General features: G+C 53.6%; 8 protein-coding genes across 8 annotated transcripts; 4 read left to right on the top strand and 4 right to left on the bottom strand.

Annotated features, from left to right (window-relative positions):
* Positions 1–153: 153 nt before the first annotated feature.
* On the bottom strand, positions 154–1225 carry K452DRAFT_222144 (uncharacterized protein; the record flags this gene model as incomplete). Its single annotated transcript, XM_033536549.1, has 3 exons — positions 154–342; positions 403–633; positions 713–1225. 3 exons carry the CDS (start codon positions 1223–1225, stop codon positions 154–156), a joined length of 933 nt encoding a protein of 310 aa, XP_033400882.1.
* A 176-nt stretch (positions 1226–1401) lies between these two features.
* On the top strand, positions 1402–2873 carry K452DRAFT_349454 (uncharacterized protein). Its single transcript, XM_033545597.1, has 2 exons — positions 1402–1578; positions 1638–2873. The coding sequence occupies exons 1-2, from the start codon at positions 1460–1462 to the stop codon at positions 2533–2535; spliced, it is 1017 nt and encodes a 338-aa protein (XP_033400883.1). The 5' UTR covers positions 1402–1459; the 3' UTR covers positions 2536–2873.
* A 2081-nt stretch (positions 2874–4954) lies between these two features.
* Positions 4955–6929, top strand: K452DRAFT_356473 (uncharacterized protein). The gene is made up of 4 exons (XM_033546051.1): positions 4955–5203; positions 5295–5489; positions 5551–6542; positions 6625–6929. The coding sequence occupies exons 1-4, from the start codon at positions 5042–5044 to the stop codon at positions 6836–6838; spliced, it is 1563 nt and encodes a 520-aa protein (XP_033400884.1). The 5' UTR covers positions 4955–5041; the 3' UTR covers positions 6839–6929.
* A 3020-nt stretch (positions 6930–9949) lies between these two features.
* Positions 9950–10444, bottom strand: K452DRAFT_306093 (uncharacterized protein; the record flags this gene model as incomplete). The annotated part of the gene is made up of 3 exons (XM_033542955.1): positions 9950–10078; positions 10127–10136; positions 10200–10444. The coding sequence occupies 3 exons, from the start codon at positions 10442–10444 to the stop codon at positions 9950–9952; spliced, it is 384 nt and encodes a 127-aa protein (XP_033400885.1).
* A 3059-nt stretch (positions 10445–13503) lies between these two features.
* On the bottom strand, positions 13504–14660 carry K452DRAFT_284558 (uncharacterized protein). The gene has a single exon (XM_033539959.1). The coding sequence runs from the start codon at positions 14605–14607 to the stop codon at positions 13579–13581; it is 1029 nt and encodes a 342-aa protein (XP_033400886.1). The 5' UTR covers positions 14608–14660; the 3' UTR covers positions 13504–13578.
* Positions 14661–14898: 238 nt separating this feature from the next.
* K452DRAFT_324910 (uncharacterized protein) lies at positions 14899–15468 on the top strand (the record flags this gene model as incomplete). The annotated part of the gene is made up of 3 exons (XM_033544733.1): positions 14899–15079; positions 15144–15229; positions 15304–15468. 3 exons carry the CDS (start codon positions 14899–14901, stop codon positions 15466–15468), a joined length of 432 nt encoding a protein of 143 aa, XP_033400887.1.
* A 1132-nt stretch (positions 15469–16600) lies between these two features.
* Positions 16601–18430, top strand: K452DRAFT_284559 (uncharacterized protein). The gene has a single exon (XM_033539960.1). The coding sequence runs from the start codon at positions 16637–16639 to the stop codon at positions 17948–17950; it is 1314 nt and encodes a 437-aa protein (XP_033400888.1). The 5' UTR covers positions 16601–16636; the 3' UTR covers positions 17951–18430.
* A 737-nt stretch (positions 18431–19167) lies between these two features.
* On the bottom strand, positions 19168–19679 carry K452DRAFT_135567 (uncharacterized protein). The gene has a single exon (XM_033535332.1). The coding sequence runs from the start codon at positions 19639–19641 to the stop codon at positions 19330–19332; it is 312 nt and encodes a 103-aa protein (XP_033400889.1). The 5' UTR covers positions 19642–19679; the 3' UTR covers positions 19168–19329.

The following is a 19679-nucleotide window of genomic DNA, read 5'->3' on the forward strand; positions in this document are numbered from 1 at the left end:
CCGCCCAGCCTTCCAAAGTTTCTTTGGTCGGGTCGGCGCATCACGGGTTTAGCCGGTAGGGCGACACTGCCGGGGTGCCATGCAACTCCACCTTCCCAATGCAAATCATCGATTACACCGGAGAAATCCACTACGCGATACGACCTCTCCTAACTACTGAGTCGGCAGGGGCAACATCTTCGTGCGCTCCAAAATGTACGGCTGACTGTGCTGAAAGTCAAAAGCCTTGATTAGCCCGACGAGATGCGTCGCTGCCGCACACAGCACTAGCACGTGGAAGATCTGATGAGAACTCCCCCAAATATCGAATCGCCCGGGCGAGAACCTCTCGGGCACTCGGGCCTGCCCCGGATCAGTATCGCTGCCCACATGACTATCGGGGGATAGGAGGCCTGAGCTTACAGCATAGATCGCAGCGCCTATTATGTACAGCGCACCATGGACCACGAGCCACGACAGGGCGATGCGTTCGTTCAGGGCGTGGAGGCCGTATAGCTTCAGACCGCTCATGACCGGGAAGACCGCCGATAGTCCTAAGCCCACGAACATGGCAGCGCGGATGGGACGGAAAGACGGTGTGCGGAACTTGTCGGACACGGCTGCAATTCCACAGGCAATACTATTCGTCGTGATCTACCCCCAGAACTGTCAGCATTCTGTTCGGCTTCAGACCGGTCAAAACCAAGGAGTATGGCTGATGGACTGAACATACCATGATCCAGTAGAATCTGACCGAACTCGGATGCTCCATGAGCCCATAGTAGACGCTCGGGATGAAGCTTCCCCATATCAGGAACACGATGCCCACGTAGTCCAGCTTGTTGCCGAAGCTCTGGACCAGAGGGGAATGGTTGCTGAACAGGTGGAAGGTGGCACTCATTCCCAGGCATATGGTAGCCCCGGCAAAGAAGCACCCAAACATGACAACGTCCTCGTGCGTGGCCGTCTCATATCGCGGCTCCAAGACGTCGTAGAGCAGGAAGCTTCCCACAATGGCCACAATGGCGCCCAGCAAATGGGAGTAGACGTTGACGGACTCATTGTGCAAGTAAGTTAAACTCTTTGCAGATTTCAAATATGAGTTGGAGGCCGGACGGTATCCGCTTTGGATGTAGTGGTTGTCTTGTTGCCATGCTTCGATCTCGTGCCAGAGATACGTGAGGCGGTTTTCCAAGCTCTTCTCGGCCTTGACGGCCGTGTCGGCAGCGTGCTTGAGGGAATCCATGAATCTCTATCAACAGCTCTACGGCACCCGCAGGACATCTAAAAGGTGAATCATTTTCGGTTGAGGGCAAAATGTTGGGCGGTTTGGCGACCGAGGATGATCTGACGCAGCACGCCATGACTCGCTCGGCGCATGTGGTTCGGCAGTGACGTTGGACGTTGGACGTTGGAGCAGTGGCATCGGCATCACCACCTCAGTCTTCAATGGCAGCTCGCTCGCCGTCGTCTCGAGGGCATGACAGCACAGCAAAGGCCTAGTGGCCGCCGCGGGCCGTCAATGCAATGGAGCAGGCTCAAGCCGGGCCCGTCGGACCCGCTGGAAGCGTACGGGCTGCCGTCCAAGGGAGAGACCAGGTCAGTTGTCGCACCGCCCGCCGTCGCCGCGTCCATTCCAGTCCTCCTAAGTAATCCAGACTCAATGACTTCCGCACCCAAGAAACCTACTACAACAAGATCGTCGAGCGGTACATGAAGTTCTGCGCCGCGTCGGGCGGCGGCGACAAGCTCGACGCGCAGTTCGCAGCCATGTCCCTCGCCGCGCCAGCTGCCTCAAACGAGAAGCCGGCGCCCGCAAAGCCCAAAGCGGCGACTGGACTTGCGGCCTCGAAGTACGCGACGACGACGACGCCAGCAGCATCAGCGTCAGCACCAGCATCACAGCCCGCGCCCTCGTCTTCCACCTCCGCATCGGCCTCGGCCAAGCCTGCGTCCGCCGAGCTCGCGACCATACTCGCCGCGATGCGCAAGCTGCGCGAGGCCATCACCGCATCCCACCGCACCGACCGCTTCGCGCAGCGCGCGTACATCTTCCTCATCCACGCCGCAATCCTGACCAAAGCGTGGGAGGCGTACCTGCCGGCGCTGCTGTACCTGCTGCAGGACATACACGGGCGCACGCCCATGGCCAGCTCAGAGTTCAACGAGTTTGCGGGCTACCACATCCTCGACCTCGCGTGTCGGCAGGGCGACCTGGCTGCGGCGTTTGAGCGCAAGAGCAAGGTCGGCTATGGCTTTGTGGATCCGACGGGCCGCGTGGAGCGCTTGTTGAGGGCCCTAGTGCTGGATGATTGGGTCGGGTTTTGGCGCGTCGAGAGGCTGGTCGATGGCTATCAGAAGCGCATTATGGAGTTTAAGGAGGAGGACGTGCGGCTGCATGCCTTGAAGTGTATTGGGCGGAGCTATCTTGGTGCCGAGAAATCGTTTGTGGAGAGGAGTGCGGGCACGGACTGGGACGAGCTTGTTAAGAGCGGTGTTGGTTGGGAGTTGACAGAGGGGAATAGGATCGTCATTCGGAGACCGAAGGCCAAGTAAGTCATTGGGGGCCACTTTGCTGGCTAGGCCGTTGCCATGTGCGCGAGAGAGGACCGATACGCCAGAGAGTAGTCTTGGGCTGGCTGGTGATAAGGTCTGTATGGTATCGCTTTTGTTGGTCATGCAGCAAGGAGAGCCAACCAACCTTCCCGTTTCACAAGAAAGATGGACTAAACGTGAGCATGCAAACAGAATAGAGACTAGATCAGCGATGCACATTGATACCCGACGCTTGTATACAGAGCGCAGATGAGAATGCTATTCGATCATCAACATAGGGTCAACATAACCATCCTTGTTAACATACAGCACCTTAAAAAAGAGTAAGAATTGAACCCGCCTGCCCAGCAGAAAAACGGTCCAGTAAAGTTAGTTTAAGGGGGGATATGCTTACTCTATATCCGAAGTAAGTAAGTGCCTTCTATACGCCCTAGAATAGTACTAATGACTGTTAAGTACTGTATAAACTGGCTAGATGCCATATATTGTAACGTCTGTCACCGTGAAGCGCGATGTACCGTGAAGCGAGATGGTGATAATTGTATGGAGTAGAAGAAGATACCGAGTCAAGGTGTGTAGAGTCTGTGCGTGCTCTAAGACCTTTTTACCTATACCTAGGACTCGGGCTAGGAGCTAGGTAAGGAGTGCTCTGTAGGGACTGATCATATCGTCCCCCTGGTGGATCTCGGTTCGCGGTGACGGACGTAAAATCGTCAGGCTCTGCGATGCTAAGGTTACATTTGGCGTGAAATGGGAGCGAGGACAGTTTATAGACTCGCGGGGTTAGGTAAGGAGTGAAGCTAAGTGAGTATTTATTTTATCTTAACATCTACAAAAAGCTCGTACGTCTCCCGGTACTATTTATTCCCTTTTGAGATTAACTACTTGTCACTTGCGAGTGCTGCTCCAAGCAAACAAAAACCGCCATCTTTTTCAGAGTCGATCAACTCTTCACCAGAACAAATAACCCGTCTACAAACCTTACTTTTTATCTCACTTCGAAAATGTATGAGTTGCCCCATTGCCCTAACGATACAGTTGCTTCCACAACCTTAATGCCCAACACCAGGCACAACGACCCCGTTTTAAATGGTGACGACAATGAGCCTGATGAGGTTTTCGCCGCCGTTGAGGCTGATAAAGGCTTTCCTGTCAAGTTGGACGAGGCGCTCAAGCGCCTACCCTTATATGCTGCTCTCGACCCGGCCTCTAGAACCAATGCTAGAGAATACCTCGGCGTCATCGCTTATATTGCAAAATAGCCAGATTCAGCAGCTCACCTCTCAAAAGTCGAGAAAAGGTTGCCTATGGAAGAACTACGCGTCGACGTATACAAGCGTGCTAACCAACTGGATGATGCCGACTCTGACCTGACAATGTACTTGGTGGCTCTCTGGACCTTGACATAGCCAGAGACAGCTATGAGCTCAAGTTTCTTGCCGGCTGCCCCTGGCCTTACGTCGGGATGATCTTCTTACTCTTATTCTAGAAGAAACTATCATCGACGTCTCGTAAGGGATAGATTAGGTAGTTATGCATCTTAGGAACGTTATGGATCGAAGTATACGCTTACGACCTTATGATAGCGCCTTCCTTTAGTCAGTGTGTCCTAGAGGCAACACATTGTAGCATTTCCTGTACATCCAAATCAACCACCATCCTCAGTATCTATCGGGCGCCAGCAGGACCAGAAGTCTTTGAAAGCCTGGCCACTATTAAATTGCGCCTCGGACCGACTTCTCTCTACGATCGGGTGGGGTAGGAGCTAAGCAACTGCGCATGATACGCTAAGGAAGCTTAGCCGGTTAACTAATTACTGCAAACTGCATTACGAATACTCAGCAATCTGCTCTTCCTCGTGGTGACGTCCATCGCCGTCAAGCGATATTCACCGTTTAACGAGATAGGGAAGGCTACAAGCAGTCCCTATGGAACGCTCCTTGTCCAGCTGCATATCTAAGACCTAGATATAAGTGAGAGGGTCTTAGAGTGTATATATACCTAAAATTATCTTAACTAGATTTCGTTTTTACTCTATACATGAATTGTTATTTCGCTAGGTGGTGAATCTCGCTTGATGGCGACGGGCGTTGACCGTTGCGTGCCGTTTCAGCTAGCCGGCGACGGGCCGCGATTCAGATCTCGACGTCACGACCTACTCGTATCAAGCCGGCTGCAAACGGACGTGTTTTCCGTGCCCATCCATTTGTTGGCATCCCATTCTTCTCGCGCACAACCATTCGCTCTGCTGTCTGCTGTATCCATGCCAATGCAACACTTCACCATGACGACATCCCCATCTCCGCCAGTCCCGAGAAGTCTCCATATGCGGGCACGCTGGCGTGCTACGTTAACTTGATGCGTGCAGCCAGGATCAAGCGGTCCCGTGCAAATGTTCCTAGTCTTGGGCCGCCGTCATATATACATCGACGAGCGAGCCGCTTTGCGTCCAGTGTCCCTCTTTCCAACTCGAGCAACACCGCCCATTTGACACTAACTGACCTCCATGGCTCCTGCCGAACCTGAAGCCGTGCCCTTCAGACCAAAGGGTGAAGTGCCTTTCTTTCCCGAAGAGCGTGAAGGGTGGAAAGGCTATATCGAGTGGGAGAAGTATCCGGAGAAGAAAAAGAAGGCTGAAGAAATTCTGAGCAACTATGACTTTCCAAATGTGAGCTCGAATCAACATACTGCTTTTCTTCAACCTTGAAAGGCGAAATATCAAGGAACTGGCTAAAAATGCTAACCGTCGATTTGTGCAGCCGCCAGAGTTCCAGCTCTGTCCCTTGCCGGACAAGAACCCAGTCCTCGAGGGTGTCAGATGGAAACAATATCACGAGGCCATGGGCCCCACACTCAAGAACATTCCGGACGTCAGCTGGGACTACGTGAAGAAAGAAAAGAGTCCTGACATGATCCACGTTCTGCAATTCCCCTACAATGGAGAACCACCCAGGGTGAGCCTCAATAAATTTTTGTATGCGCTTGCTTTGAACCGAGAAATTAACCAGCGGCCAGAACCGTCTCGTAGCAAACGAGCACACCACGAATGCCGACCATTTTGTTCGCAACCACGGCGGCGTTCCAGAAATCGATGCTGACCAATGGTCCCTCGACATCTCCGGCCTAGTAAACAACCCGCAGCGTTTAACCCTCGCTGACCTGAAAGATGAGTCGAGATTCCCGCGTCAGACCAATGTCGTCACCATCCAATGTTCGGGTACGCGACGTATTGAACAGATCCACGAATATCCGGGCGACGGTGACGAGCTTATCAATGCGCCCTGGGGCGAGGGAGCCATCGGGACTGCGCGTTGGACGGGCGTAAGCTTGAAGAAGATCATAAAATACTGTGGCGGGCTGAAGGAAGGGGCCCAGCACCTCGAGTTCTACGGCGCCGACACATACTTCAAGAAGTCCAAGGTGTACAACTACGTCGTCAGTGTGCCATGGCGCAAAGTCAAGCTGAACGAAGTTCTAGTTGCCTGGGAGATGAACGGAGAGCCTATGCCGCGCATCCACGGCTTCCCCGTGCGCACCGTTGCGTTCGGGTATATCGGCGCGCGCAGCTGCAAGTGGTTGTACGAGATCAAAGCGATCGAGGAACCGAGCCTGGCGCCCGTCCAGATGAAGGAATACCTGTACTACACGCCGCAGGTCGGCAAGCAGAACGCCATGTACAGCAACGGCTTTTCAATCCAGGATATGCCTGTATCTTCGGCCATCATGTCGCCCGTCAACATGGACCAGATTGTGCATGACGGAAAGATCAAGCTGCGTGGCTGGGCCTATTCGGGCGGCGGCCACTGGCCTGTCCGCGTCGAGGTCTCGGGCGACGGTGGCTCCGTCTGGTACGAGGTCCAATACGAGCAGATGACCAAGAAGTACTACCACGCGTGGCGGCTGTGGGAGATCGACATGCCTGTAGACGCTGAGGGATGGTTAGAGTTTTGCGTGCGCACGTGGGACAACGCGCTTAATACGCAGCCGACGTTTGTGCGGTCCGCTTGGTAAGCCTTGTGCATATTCTTTGTGTTCTCTCGTTACATCTATCAATCAGCGCCAAGTTCTGGCTTGCTAATCCGCCTGCAGGAATTGGGACCTCCATGTCACGTCCTCGTGCCACCGCATCAAGATCTACAGCATCAATCGCAGCAAGCCGGTAACGGCTGCGCGGCTTGAGCTGCTCAAGAAGAAGGGTATTCCTATAGTGCCTATTACGCATCCGCTTGAGATCGATCTCGAGAGCGAGGAGGACTACACGCGGCGAATGAGGGCGCAGGGCGGGCGCGAGCCGGACGAGTAAATGGAGTGAAGGGAGAGTTCGATTGGTATCTCTAATTGGATAGGTATATAGTGTTTTGTAATGAAGTTTTGATTACATTTTTTCATGAGACACTTCACGAAGGGCCCGGACACTTTGCCTACTGGGTACACTTTAGGTAGTTGATAAAGATTTTAACGCTACGGCTAGTAGTCACTAAGTACCTATATAACAGTAAAATAATACTAGGTATGATAGTATTTAAAAATATATAATTATATAGATTTATAAAAATTAACGAGTCTTCAAATATATACGAAAGTATAATATATGGAAGTACTAAATATCCTACGAGGGTCCGGAGGTACGAATGTATAGAAGTACTAGAATAAACTATAGGGATATTAATATATAAATATACAAAAGCACTAGAATGTTCTATAAGAATATAAAAAATCAAAATATCGGAGGGTATAAAAGTATTTATAAAGGTATGAAATACGGTTGTATTATCACGAATAGTAGGTAAATTATCTAGGGCCCTTTGCGGAATCAATAGACCAGTGGTTCGCCGTTCATCCAAAAGGCTTTAGCGGGGTATACTACGAAAATGTCTTCACTACCGGCTCGTCTTCAGCAAATAGAGGACGCCGGGAACGAATAGGTCTCGATCCCTTCTCGAGTACCCTCCCACCCCCTCGCGCTTAATTTCCATGTTTCGGACGCACTGTAGTAACGTACCGCTCAAAGCTACATATTGCATAGCAGGCGATTCTCTAGTAAGACTTAACATCAGGCTTATATAATATTAAGGGTCGATACTTGTTCATAAGGGTAGAGGATAAGTACACGCTTAAGTAATAAATATTATCGACGCTATTATTTAATGTTACTCAACTCCCTAAGATATGCTGGGTCAGTTCTTTCAGTAACAGAGTTAGGTATTATTACATACTTATCCCAGCTAATATTGTCGAATCAGAGCCATGTCGGCGTCGTCTATCTCATAGTCGACTATAGAGTTCAGCGCCTACAATACTACAGTATTAACTACATGAAAACATAGCCATTTCTCAGTTGAAGTACTCACGTAGCGGTAGCCGATTTGGTAGAGACTTATAAGGTAATTAATCTGGTTAGTATGTATTCGCTTAATTTAACCACGGCCTGGTTAATATACTCCTACGTACTCATCCGCCGGACCGCCATTCGAACGTTCCTCACTTCCAGTTCCGGTATCTCCTCCGAAGACTCCTCAGTTCAAACTTCTCCAAAGCCTCCTTCATTTCTAGTACTTCCTACTCAGCCCAGTATCGGATGCTGCGAGCGTCTTCATATCGCCCCTACTATCCCACCAGTACCTTCTTGTTTTCGACCGTTCAGTGTTGTTCGATGCCGTACGCTTTGAAACAAAGACCTTGTCAGTAAGCGATATAGTCTAGATAGGCACATTGGATGTAGGAGCGGAATCATCTCCTTTACCACCGATTACTCTACAACTAGGTACTCACTTATCAAGCAGCTTTCTGCGATCCAACCCTTATAGAAGACATATCTCCGACCAAACCGAAAGAAAGAGCATCGAAGGGCGAAGAGATTGATCTGACTCGAAAACAAAGAGCTTAACTCAAGAAAAGATTCCAAAACATCGACCAAGAGCGGGAGACTTCCGGGCCCAAATGGATCAAATGGAACATTCCGTCCATATCCATAAGGTCCACCATACAAGAGGAAGGTGGACGGAGTCCACCTGGGTCATCAATGTTGTCGAGAAACAAGCAGCCCAGGAAGCCGCATGCATGCTAAGATTTACTGACGTTCGTCGAAGTTGAACACTATTTTCAATCATCACCACCAGACACTGACGAACAGCATTACCACCACACTCCCCAAAGACTCAAGAGTACCGGTCTAAGATCTCGACCACCGGCGGCGGGTTTATTAACAACCGCACGTAGTTAGTGTTTAATTTGTCCGTGATCATTTGATGGTGGCCACGACCTGGTTAGTTTGCCTGTACTCCTTGGTTCTAGTTTGGGTCACTTTCGTATTTTTTATGATCTTCACTTCGCCCATATGAGCGTCCACGGCCCCTTCTTCATCCCAATCAACACTTAATTAAGGTTGTTGTTCATGCCACTCGATTAATGTTGCCATCGTTGAGTAGATCTCTAACTGCGTCCGAACAGTTCAACAACGACTATCCGAATAAGTTCATTGTCGATTTTTTCGTCATCTGACTGTTGAAAGTTGGTGAAGCCTTTTACTCTGTCTACATCGTTCTAAATAATGTTCGTTGGTAAGCGGCTAGAATCGATAAATATTTAAGTGACTCAAGCTCAGTAATGCGCTTTATGTTTCAGCGAGTTAACCAGTTAGATATTATTTCAGAATTAAAACTTCGTTTGAAGCTTCCATGAAGTTAGCATGCCATGTGCGTTTACTATAACGTCTAGACTGGCGAAGACGCAAAAAGAACAATGAAGTTTCGAAGGGAGCAATAAAGCTATGAAAGAATTGATGAAGCCGTGAGAGCGATGACGCGGCAAAAAGTAAATTTCGACCCATGCTTCTTCCCAGTCTATCTTATCTTATCCACTGTATACTTCTCGGATTGGTCTATCTTCTTCTTACCTTTTAGACTACATCATCCACGCGGGACCGAGAGATTTGCATTGGAAGAGGATGTCGACGAAGCACTTAGGGGCCGAAAGACTTCTATAATAAGACACTCGTCTAGTATTCCTCAAAGCAAGAGGGCGAAGTTAAGAGGCGAGTGGTGCATTGTATACTTGTGGTACATGTGTAGTAGTGATGTTGGTCGTCAGTGTTTGATATGGATGATCAACAACAATGTTGGGCTGTAACGAACGTCGATACATTTAGCTTTTCCATTCCAACGTGTAAGGTACATACACGGAAGCCAAGGGAATACACCAGTCATTGACCGCAAAGTTGCTCGAAAAAGGAAAAGTGACTACTGCAATCGAAACAAAGTATTTGTTTCCAGTTTCAAAAGAACGGAGACGATTGTCATCCGGTAACAGAGATAATAAGTGACTTTACTCCTAAATGTCAATGAAGAACGAATACTAGCGTAGATGATCATCGCTACCTCTTATGAAATCAACACACCTATGTTTATATTTTGTGTCAGATCAAAATACCCATCGCAAGAGTTTTCCCTAGACCCATCTCGTCTCCTAATATGCCTCCTCGGGTGAATCCGTTGAACAGGACCAGCGTCTTCTCGATAGCTGCTTTCTGGTTGGAAAGAGTGTGCTGATGAGGATCTAATAAAGCTTATTATCCGCGACATGTTTAGCTTACGTAGCTCAATCTGAGGGACGGGATAGCGTAGTTAAGTATAACAAAAGTAAATTAGAGGAACAGGGAAGCGTACAGTTCTGCTGGTGTAATCTGGGCCGCGATAGTCGTGGATCGCGAAGGTTTACCGCCGATGGTAAGGCTGCCTGGTCCATCAAGAAGACTGCCAGAGGCGCCATCGTTGTCTCCGGGGATATCGTCGACTTCACGCACCAGCTCATCATATGCCATGTTCATGTCCTCTGGCGATGTTCTGCAAGCGCATGGCCGATCTAGATTCCAGGACGATGCTTGATGTTGCCTCAGTTCGGGGGATGTCATTGGTGCTATGGACCACGTGCTTTGTGTATGGCAGTAACGTTCCTCCCCGTCAAGACAGATTCACCGTCTAGCAGGAGGGCACGCAGACATAAATCGAATCTGGAGGTTTAAGAAGGATACGAAAGCGCCGTGCGCAATGCACGTTTCGCGTTTTCTAGAGTGCATACCATCAGTCGTAGGGACATGGATGAGACAACGATATCTACCCCTGTGGCGACCGTAGCATGTCTGCTCTGCGTCCCCTCCTTATTCCTTTCTTCCTAACTTCCTTCCCTCCCTTCCTTGCTCTCTTTCCCCCCTCATCCATCCCGTCCCCATCCAGGGCTCAAGTGTCTGCCTGCAGGCGAGCGGCTCGCACTAATACTCCGACTGTCCGTCGCCGTCTATGCTGCTGGCTGGCCGGCTGAGTGGAAACACGGCCTCCGGCGACGATAAGTAGCCTGGTTGTATTCAGGCTTTAACGAAAATCTTGGATGCGCGCCGATTCGGCCAAGAGGACCCCGGTTAAATGGCCTCAACCGCAATCTCAGTGGTCCTCTTGGGTATCGCGGTCGCTGTGGATGGTGGAACGATGAAATGATATTGTCGCCGGTGGGGTATTGTGCCTACCTACACTCTGTCTAAGCTGCAGTCGCGATATGGATGCGATGGGATGATGGGAGCGACGGGAGCGAGTAAAGGGTGGGGGCTTTGGAAGTGGTCATGGGAGATCCGCGACGATGTGTGATGTGTGTTGTGTGTTTGGAGACGGGCAAGCAAGCAAGCAGCATTCTCCATCCTCCTCCTCTTGCAGAAGAAGAAACAGCTCGTGGAGGCGAGCGGGCGGTGTGGTGCGGTGCGGTAGTGCGAGTATGTGCGTACGGCGTGCGTGAGGGAAGTGGTGGTGGTGGTGGTGGTGGTGGCAGCTGTGGTGGAACCAACCAACCAGACGACACCACACCCACACCCACACCCACATCCACACCCACAGACGCACACACACGCATACACACCACCACACACATACATATACACATGTAGAGAGATGTAGTAAAGTCCGCGGGCGGCGGCGGCACCGGCGTTATTTCAGCCTGCCCCGTTAGCCCGTCTACGCTGCATGAGCGAGATCTGTTTCGAGATGAGCTGGACCTGCTTCTGCAGCAGAGCGAGCTCGTCCTCCTCCTCGCCCGTGAGGCCGTGGTTGCCGATGTGGCCACCGGCAGCGCTGCTGCTCCCACCGCCACCGCCCCCACCACTACTGCTACCACCACCACCGCTCACGCCCGGCTGGCCGCGCACGATGCCTGCGCCCGAGCAAGTCGGACACGTGCGCGTCTCGAGCGCCGGACTCATCGGCAGGGCGGACCCGCGCGTCACGCTGCTGGCGGCGCTGCCCGTCGTCGCCGCTGCATTGGCGAAGCCGTTCGGGTACGCGTACGCTTCCATGCCTGGCATGTTGGCGGGCATGGTCTGGCGGCGCTGCTGGGGGCGTGGCGGGCTCGCGGGCCCGATCACCCGCACTCCGCTCTCGAAGATGAAGGGCCGGTCTTGCTGCGCGGGAATGGGATCGCCGTTCAGGTCGTGCCCGTTGATGTCGAAGCCGAGCTGCTGCTGCTCGCGCGCGAGGCGGTCTTGGCGCCGCGATTCGCCCATCGCGACTTGCATTTCGCGTTCGCGCCCTTCGAGGTCGACTTGGCTCGGGCGCGTCGATTTGTTGCCAGTGTTGCTGCTGCTGCTGTTGTTATTGCTATTGGTCAAGTTGCCGGCCATGTTGTTGGCCATGCTGCTGTTCATGCTGTTGGCCATGTTGTTGGTCATGTTGTTGGCCATGTTGTTTCCCATGCTGCTGGCCATGTTGCTTCCCATGTTGTTGCCCATGCTGGTGCCCATGTTACTGCCAATGTTGCTGCCCATGTTGCTGCCCATGTTGCTGCCCATGTTGCTGCCCATGCTACTACTCATGTTGCCGCCCATGCTGGTACTCATGTTGTTGCCCATACTGCTACCCATGTTGCCGCTCATGTTGTTACCCATGTTGTTACTCATGTTGTTACTCATGTTGTTGCCCATGTTGTTGCCCATGTTGTTGCCCATGTTGTTGCCCATGCCGTTATTCATGCTGCTGTTCATGTTGGTGTTCATGTTGGTGTTCAGGGTGTTGCTCAGGGTGTTGCTCATGTTGGTGGCACTGGCATTTGTGGGCCGACGGGGCATCGTGTCGCCGCGAGCTTCGAGCAGACTCTGCTTGGACTTGACGGCCAGGCGCTCGGTGATTTCCTCGCCAAAGCGGTCGCGTATGACGTTGATGATGGCGCGCGGTTCCGTGTCGATGGTGACGTCGAAGCCGGCGCGCTGGATGGCGTCCTTGACCCAGCGCTGGGTGTACTGGACGCCGCGCTTGGCGTACTTGGGCTTGCCGTCGGCATCCTCGTACATGTCACGCGAGCAGCGGTGCTCGGGATTGACAGAGCTGACGATAAGCTGACCGGTGTCCTTGTTGACGGTGGCGCGCAGCTTCCATGGACAGCCTTGGGCAAAGTGACGGCATTGGTAGATGGCGCGCGACTGGTCCTTTTTGTGGATGCGCGTCAGGAACTTGTCGCGGAGGGCCCAGCTGTTGACGGCGAAGCGCAGGGCCTCAAAGTCCGGGTAGGTGGAGCCCTCGCGCGGCGTGGGGACGTTGAGGTTCGGCGGCGGGCGCTGCTGCTGGAGCTGGTGCGGCTGGTGGTGGTGGGAGTTGTGATGGTCGTCATCATCGTCGTCGGCATCGTCGTCGTCGCCGCCGCCGTCGTCCTGGTCGGAGGGCGGATGCGGGGATGGCGGGGGCAGGATGTGGGCGGCGGCGGCGGGCATTGTGGTAGGCGGGATGGGCTGGTGGTATGGATTTGCGGGCAGGAGAAGTCCCACGGGCGCCGTCGGACTGACAAAAGGCTCATGGGCGAAGGTCTGGGGCGGCGGCGGCGGCGCAGTTGGCCGTCGACGAGGCCCAATGCGAGGCGGGTGGTGGCCCGGTGTCCTGCGTACTTTGTTAGGCATCCTGCGACGGCATGCACCTGCGTCGACAAGTGCGTGTTGTTGACGCTGACCCCCTGCCCACTGCCCCCCCCGCCAAGCTTCGCACGGGACGGAACGCAACATATACAATACTAACTATTCTACTCGGTCCAGACAAAACTCGTTGCGCATCCCGCCGCCAGCAGCTTGACCGTCCCGTCGTTCACTTGCACTTCATTCCACTTGCTGTCCGTCGCTGTCCCGCAATTTCCGTGCTCGTTCCAGCCCCAGGCCACGACTTTGCCCTCTCTCGTCTTGGCAAGAACGTGCTCGCTGCCCACCGCCATCAACTCGATCTCCGGCAGTCCTTCTGCCGGCAACTGCCCGTGGTCGTTCCTGCCCCACGCTACAATCTTGCCCGACTTCAACAGTACATAGATGCCGCTCCAACTCGCCCCAATGTCCACCCAGTCCACTATGCTCTCTACCGGCGGTATCTTTATCGACCACTTGTCTGAACCAAGCACTAAGCTCTCCCCAGTAGCAGGATCGCCCACAATGTACGTGAACTCCCGCCCGCAAGCTACGCGGTGAGCATGGAACGAGACTTCAGTAATCTTCCGCGGATTCCAGACGTTGGCCACGGGCTCACCCAGCTGCCCTTTGCGGCCGTTGCCCCAGCCGTAGACCTCGCCGTTGTCAAGCACGACGACGGTGTGGTCCATGCAAGCTGCCATGTCGACAATACGCGTGCCCTCTGGGGGAAAGTCGATGATGATTCTGGGTTGTGTCGAGTGTGTCAGGTGGCCACCCTGGCCCAGCTCTCCCTTGTCCCCAGTGCCGCAGGTGAAGACATCGTCGCCCGAAACAAAGGTAGAGGCCTCCCACGTGCAAGCACAAAGATAGATGATGGGCTCTGGCAGCACGCCGGCGTTGAGCGAGCCGGGCCGGAACTGGGTAGAGCTCTGCACCACGGCGCCGGTGGCGCAGCGGCCGTTGCTGTCGTCGCCAGTTGCAAACATGCGGTTGTCGGCGGTCAGCACAAGCGTGTGGTTGCCTCCGGCCGCAATGCGATGCGGCTGCACGATTGTCGAGTCCTCTTGCACGTGGACTTCAGTCGGGACCGACACGTCCTCCTCATGGCCGATGCCCAACTGACCGGAGCCATTGGAGCCAAAGGCGTAGAGCATGGCGTGGGGGAGTGAGTGGACGCGACTATTATTGCTTTTTTTTTTTTTTTTTTCGCTTGGACCAAATCAATAAATCCCTTTTCTCTTTTATGAAGCCGGTCTTTGGGAAAAGATGTGAAAGAGAGATGGGGCATGTTCCTGATGGTGTTGATTTAGGGCTGATTAGATAAGCGGCCCCCCGGAATCGCACAATCCATTAGCGACTCCGACAAATTTGACCTTGTACAGAGCGACAGCGACGACGGACTAACTCGACACCAGTTACCAGCCTGAGCCATCACATCAACCAACATGGCCTCCACCCAGAGCGTGCAATGCTTCGGCAAGAAGAAGACGGCCACCGCCGTCGCCCACTGCAAGGCTGGCAAGGGCCTCATCAAGGTCAACGGCAAGCCTCTCTCGCTCGTCCAGCCTGAGATCCTGCGCTTCAAGGTCTACGAGCCCGTCCTGATCCTCGGTCTCGACAAATTCGGTGCGTCTCCGCGAATGCCCATGTATAATGATTGGGCCAACACGACTAACGTATTTTTCTGCAGCGAACGTCGACATCCGCGTCCGCGTCTCCGGTGGTGGTCACACTTCCCAGGTCTACGCCATCCGTCAGGCCATCGCCAAGTCCATCGTACGTCCACCGCGCCCGGGATAATCGCAAAGAAAGCGTCGCTGGGAAATGGATTACTAACAAAGCGCGTGCAGATCGCCTACTACCAGAAGTTCGTCGATGAGCACTCCAAGAACCAGCTCAAGCAGGCCCTTGTCCAGTACGACAGGACCCTCCTCGTCGCCGACAACAGGCGGTGCGAGCCCAAGAAGTTCGGCGGTCCCGGTGCCCGTGCGAGATACCAAAAGTCCTACCGTTAAAGAACGATTGTACGACGGGGAGGAGGATCGGTCGGGGGTTGTGGTTTTGCTGGTACTGGGGCAATACATCCTCGGTTTTCTGGGTCTTGCGGGCGATCAAATGATAAAAGGAAAATTCTATTGATTGCAAGCGCAAACGTTACACGGTCCACGTGCCAAAGATGGGTTTTCTGTGGCATGAAATACATCGAGTTTCTTTGCAAACAGCGGCTTGCCCCACGATTCAGCACTTCCGCGACCCGTTTCTGGCTGGTAGATACAGTGCGCTGGGAGAGGTTCCGAGAACCATTTGAGCTTCAACGGCCCTCCGGAAGCCGCAGTTTCTACACAGTAAAGTGCCTGGTTCAAGCTTCTTACATCATACATTATTTCAGTGAATCGTCGAGTTTGCTTTAGTTTCTAGGACACTAAGTTTATAGGTGAAAGTAGGCAGCCTACTCCTACCATGCTTAAGATCCATACAAACTCGCCCACCCACGTATCCTACGACCGCCACAACTACATGACCCTCAACAACCTTGACAAGCGGCACGTCTGGGCCTTCACTATTTACACCTCGTCCTGTTGCTGCAGATAGCTTCACAAGTCCAGTACAAGAGACTTGTCCACCTAGACGTCACAAACTCATCGACACCTACCAGAACCTCACAATGGCTCGCGCCACGCAGCACCAGCGGCGTTTTGGCCAGCGTCGTACAGCATCTTCCAGCCCCACGCCAACCTTTGACGACGATCCAAGCATGTCTCTTAGCTATCATCTCATTTTGGAAGAAGGCCAAGGCTGGCCTGTGGTAGTTTGCACTAAAGATATGATACCTTTTAAGGAGATCGGCCAGCAGCCATCGCCGTCGCATGTGGCAGTGCTTTCGATGGGGCGTCTTGAAATGTAGGTCCTAGGTTCACATTCCCGTCAAACAAAGTTCACCTGATCTAGGGTAGCTCATGGGTGCCCCAGTCGAAGCTCTTAGACTTCGACCCGTCCGTCATCGAGCAGCTGTCCGACAAGCCAGAAAACAGTGAACTCAAGTCAGCGTACGAGGCCGTACTAGGTTCGCCAGACAAGCCCGAGATGCCTATCTGGCCAGATTTAGATTACTGGCGGAGTGAATACTTGGCGAAGACGCTCGCTTACAAGACCGAGTCAGATACAGAAGACGACGACTTCCCGATGACGAGACCAGCTGACAAGACGGTGGTGGATTTGGGGGAGGAGATCGACGACGACGAGCTCTTCATCCTCAGCGGTGACCCCATGCTTGGCAGCACCACCTCTCAGTCTGTCAACAACGCCCAGCCCCGCACTCCTACACCTCACAGTCTCCGCATGTCAGACGTTCACATGGCCACTGTCAACAGCACTCGCGAGCTCAACAGCCCTCGCAAGCTCACTCCTGAGGCCTCCGCCCCTCACACCCCTCACACTCCTCACACTCCTCCGACCAAGTCCAGCGTCGCAAAGCGCAAATGGGACATCTTCAAGACAGAGAAGCTCTTCGGCGAGGAGTACAATGTCAAGAAGCGCACCGGCACGGACACTCCGTCAAAGGGAGGTAGGAAGGCCAAGTGGATTCCGGATGACCCGCCGCCAGTGCCGCTGCCTCCGCCGTCGGAGCTGTATTCCAGCGATGAATCGGACGATGATGATGACGACGATGACGAGGAGTGCGACGGTCAAGAGCCGGATAAGCGCGATATTCCTGGTCTGGATTTCGAGAGTGCCATCGATTGGGGAGACGAGAACCTGGTGGACGACAGCAATGACCGCAAGGCGGGCGAGGTCATCTCACTGCCCAGCTCCAGCGATGAGGAACAATCCACAATACCGCAGGGCCTGGAGGCGGACGAAGGCGACGAGCAAGAGCAAAAGCAAGACAGCACGATGGTCCCCTCCTACAGAACAGCGCTTCACACACAAGCCCCGCGCAACAGCAGCAACTCCGTCCTCTCAGGCGCCCACATCGTAGGCTTCGACGGCAAATTCACGGCCGAAATGCAGCAAGTCCTACGCACGGGCGACTACGACCCCAAGATCAGCGCGTCTGGCCACGGCCTCGAAGGCATCACCACAGCCACGCAGCGCAAGCAGCAACTACTGCACCAGAGCATGCTCTACGACGCGGCGCGCCAGCACAACTACTGGGACGTGGCCAGCCTCGCCAGCGCCAAGCTGCAGGCGCTGCAGCCCTGGGCGGCCGCCGACGCCGTCATGCTCGCCAAGCTGGCGTACCGCGCGCCGTCGCCGACTGAGGAGCCTGTGGACCGCGTCTTGAGAGCCGTTACGGCTATGGCGCTTGCGCGCGCTTATGATGAGTTACGGGACAGCGATACCTACTGGGTTACGCTTGCGAGACTGTTGCGCGAGCATGAGGACTTGGCGGAACGGGTCTACGAGACTAAGGCGAGGATGTTGAGGGAGAAGCGGGAGAGGAGGGAGAGGGGTGAGGTTGGTGAGGTAGAGGGAGAGGGTGAGGACGACGATTGAGTGCTGGTGGTTGGGTGCTGCACTGCTTGTGCGGCTGCTTCTTGAAGAGGCTCGTCGACGCAATGGGGGCTTGCGGTGGTGGTGGTGGGTGCGGGCCGGTGCAGCGCAGTTCTGGCGCGGGTGCTTGAGGTCGCTGGCTTGTTCACGCATCGACGGTGGTGGTGGTGGTGGTAGGGTTTCTGACGAATACGGTTTCACGGCTGCTAACGACATGGCATGACTTTCCCTTTCTTTTTCTTTCTTTTCTGTTCACGCTTTACATCCCCCTCCCCTCAAACAATCCCTTTGTTTATGGCTCCTTGCTCTTTAGGCACGAGCGATCACCAGCCATCGTCCGTTTTTGGATAGCGAGGGACGCGGCTCCTGGCATAGGGAGGCTTGGGCTTGAGCTTGGGCAGACGTACGACCTGCTTACTTCGTTGAAGCAAAATCGAATCGAATCGAATTGAATCGAGAGTGTTGCGGGATTATGGCTCTCGTGGGTGTGTCTTGGCTGCGGCGAGAGGGAGTTGCTTGTGCTTGTGCTCGTGGTGAAAAAGGGGCTATCTCAAAACTCCGTTGATATAAGGGGCTTTGGATGTCCTGGTTCGCGAGAGTACGGGCTGTGCGACCGGTCCACGGTCTATACCGTAAGTCACAACCTGCACACCTCTCATGCGGTCATAACCACCCACGAGCACCAGCTCCGCGTCCCCGCAAGAAGCGACCCATAAGGAGCGTTCACATCACTTGCATGACCATGTAGACATAGTCAAAGTTTCCTCAACATTTTACGACTAAAACGCCTTGGCACATGTCCGCTTCTATGATGGTGGTGGTTGTGTGTGCTTGTGGGGTGTGCATATGCCCTAGTACGGATGGGATCTTGGAGGGTCGTAGGCGGTTGTGTGTGTTTCGTTGGTGGTGAGTATATAGCACTGGAGGGTTTGGCTACCTCGCGTGATGATGTGTTTGTGAAGGTATGGCTTGCTCTTTGTCCTCGTGTAGATTGGAGGGTACGAGAGTATTTGAATTCGCTTCTATGCTTGTGGGTTTTGGTTTTCGTACCCTCGTAGTTTGCTTTGGTGCTTTTATGTGTTTATGTGTTTGTACGTATTTGAATACTTGTGTATGCTTGTATATCTATGCCTTTATATATTCTTAAGTGCTTTAATACCGAGTACCTTTTCACTTTCTTATTGTTGCCCAGTGACTACCGTCTATAGCGTCGTGGCTTATCATAGCTATCCAAAGAGTACTCTGTCGGTATAGTAGATTCTACTCGATACGTAGTTGAGTAGTGGGCAAGTCATCCGAGTCTGACCAGTTCAAAGCTCACTTGACTCGATACCGCATCCACTCGTCCAAGGAACTACACACCTCCCACGAGCATCTCAACCCTACCAAGCGCCGCAGCCTATAGCCGGATAGAAAGCCGTCTGTAGAGAGCATACCCAGTCTTCTACAGAGCACCAAGCACACCCGCAGTGCCATCGAATCTTCGAGCCCAGAGCAACTCGATCGGGACCACTTCCCCTCCTCCAGAGCCCAGCATCCCCCGGCAAGAAGGGTGGGTGTGGGTGCGCGGGAGTCTTCCCCGCCTGCCCCCCTCCCCCATCAAAACCCACCTGCAATATGCACATGGCATCTCCCGCGCTCTCGCCCGACCACGGACAACAACACCCGGGGAGCATCGGGGCAAACATTAGCATCAGCAGCAACAGTATCCGCCGCCGCGCGGCCAGCCAGG

The sequence above is a fragment of the Aplosporella prunicola genome (assembly GCF_010093885.1).
Source record: "Aplosporella prunicola CBS 121167 unplaced genomic scaffold K452scaffold_5, whole genome shotgun sequence".
Classification (NCBI taxonomy): domain Eukaryota; kingdom Fungi; phylum Ascomycota; class Dothideomycetes; order Botryosphaeriales; family Aplosporellaceae; genus Aplosporella; species Aplosporella prunicola.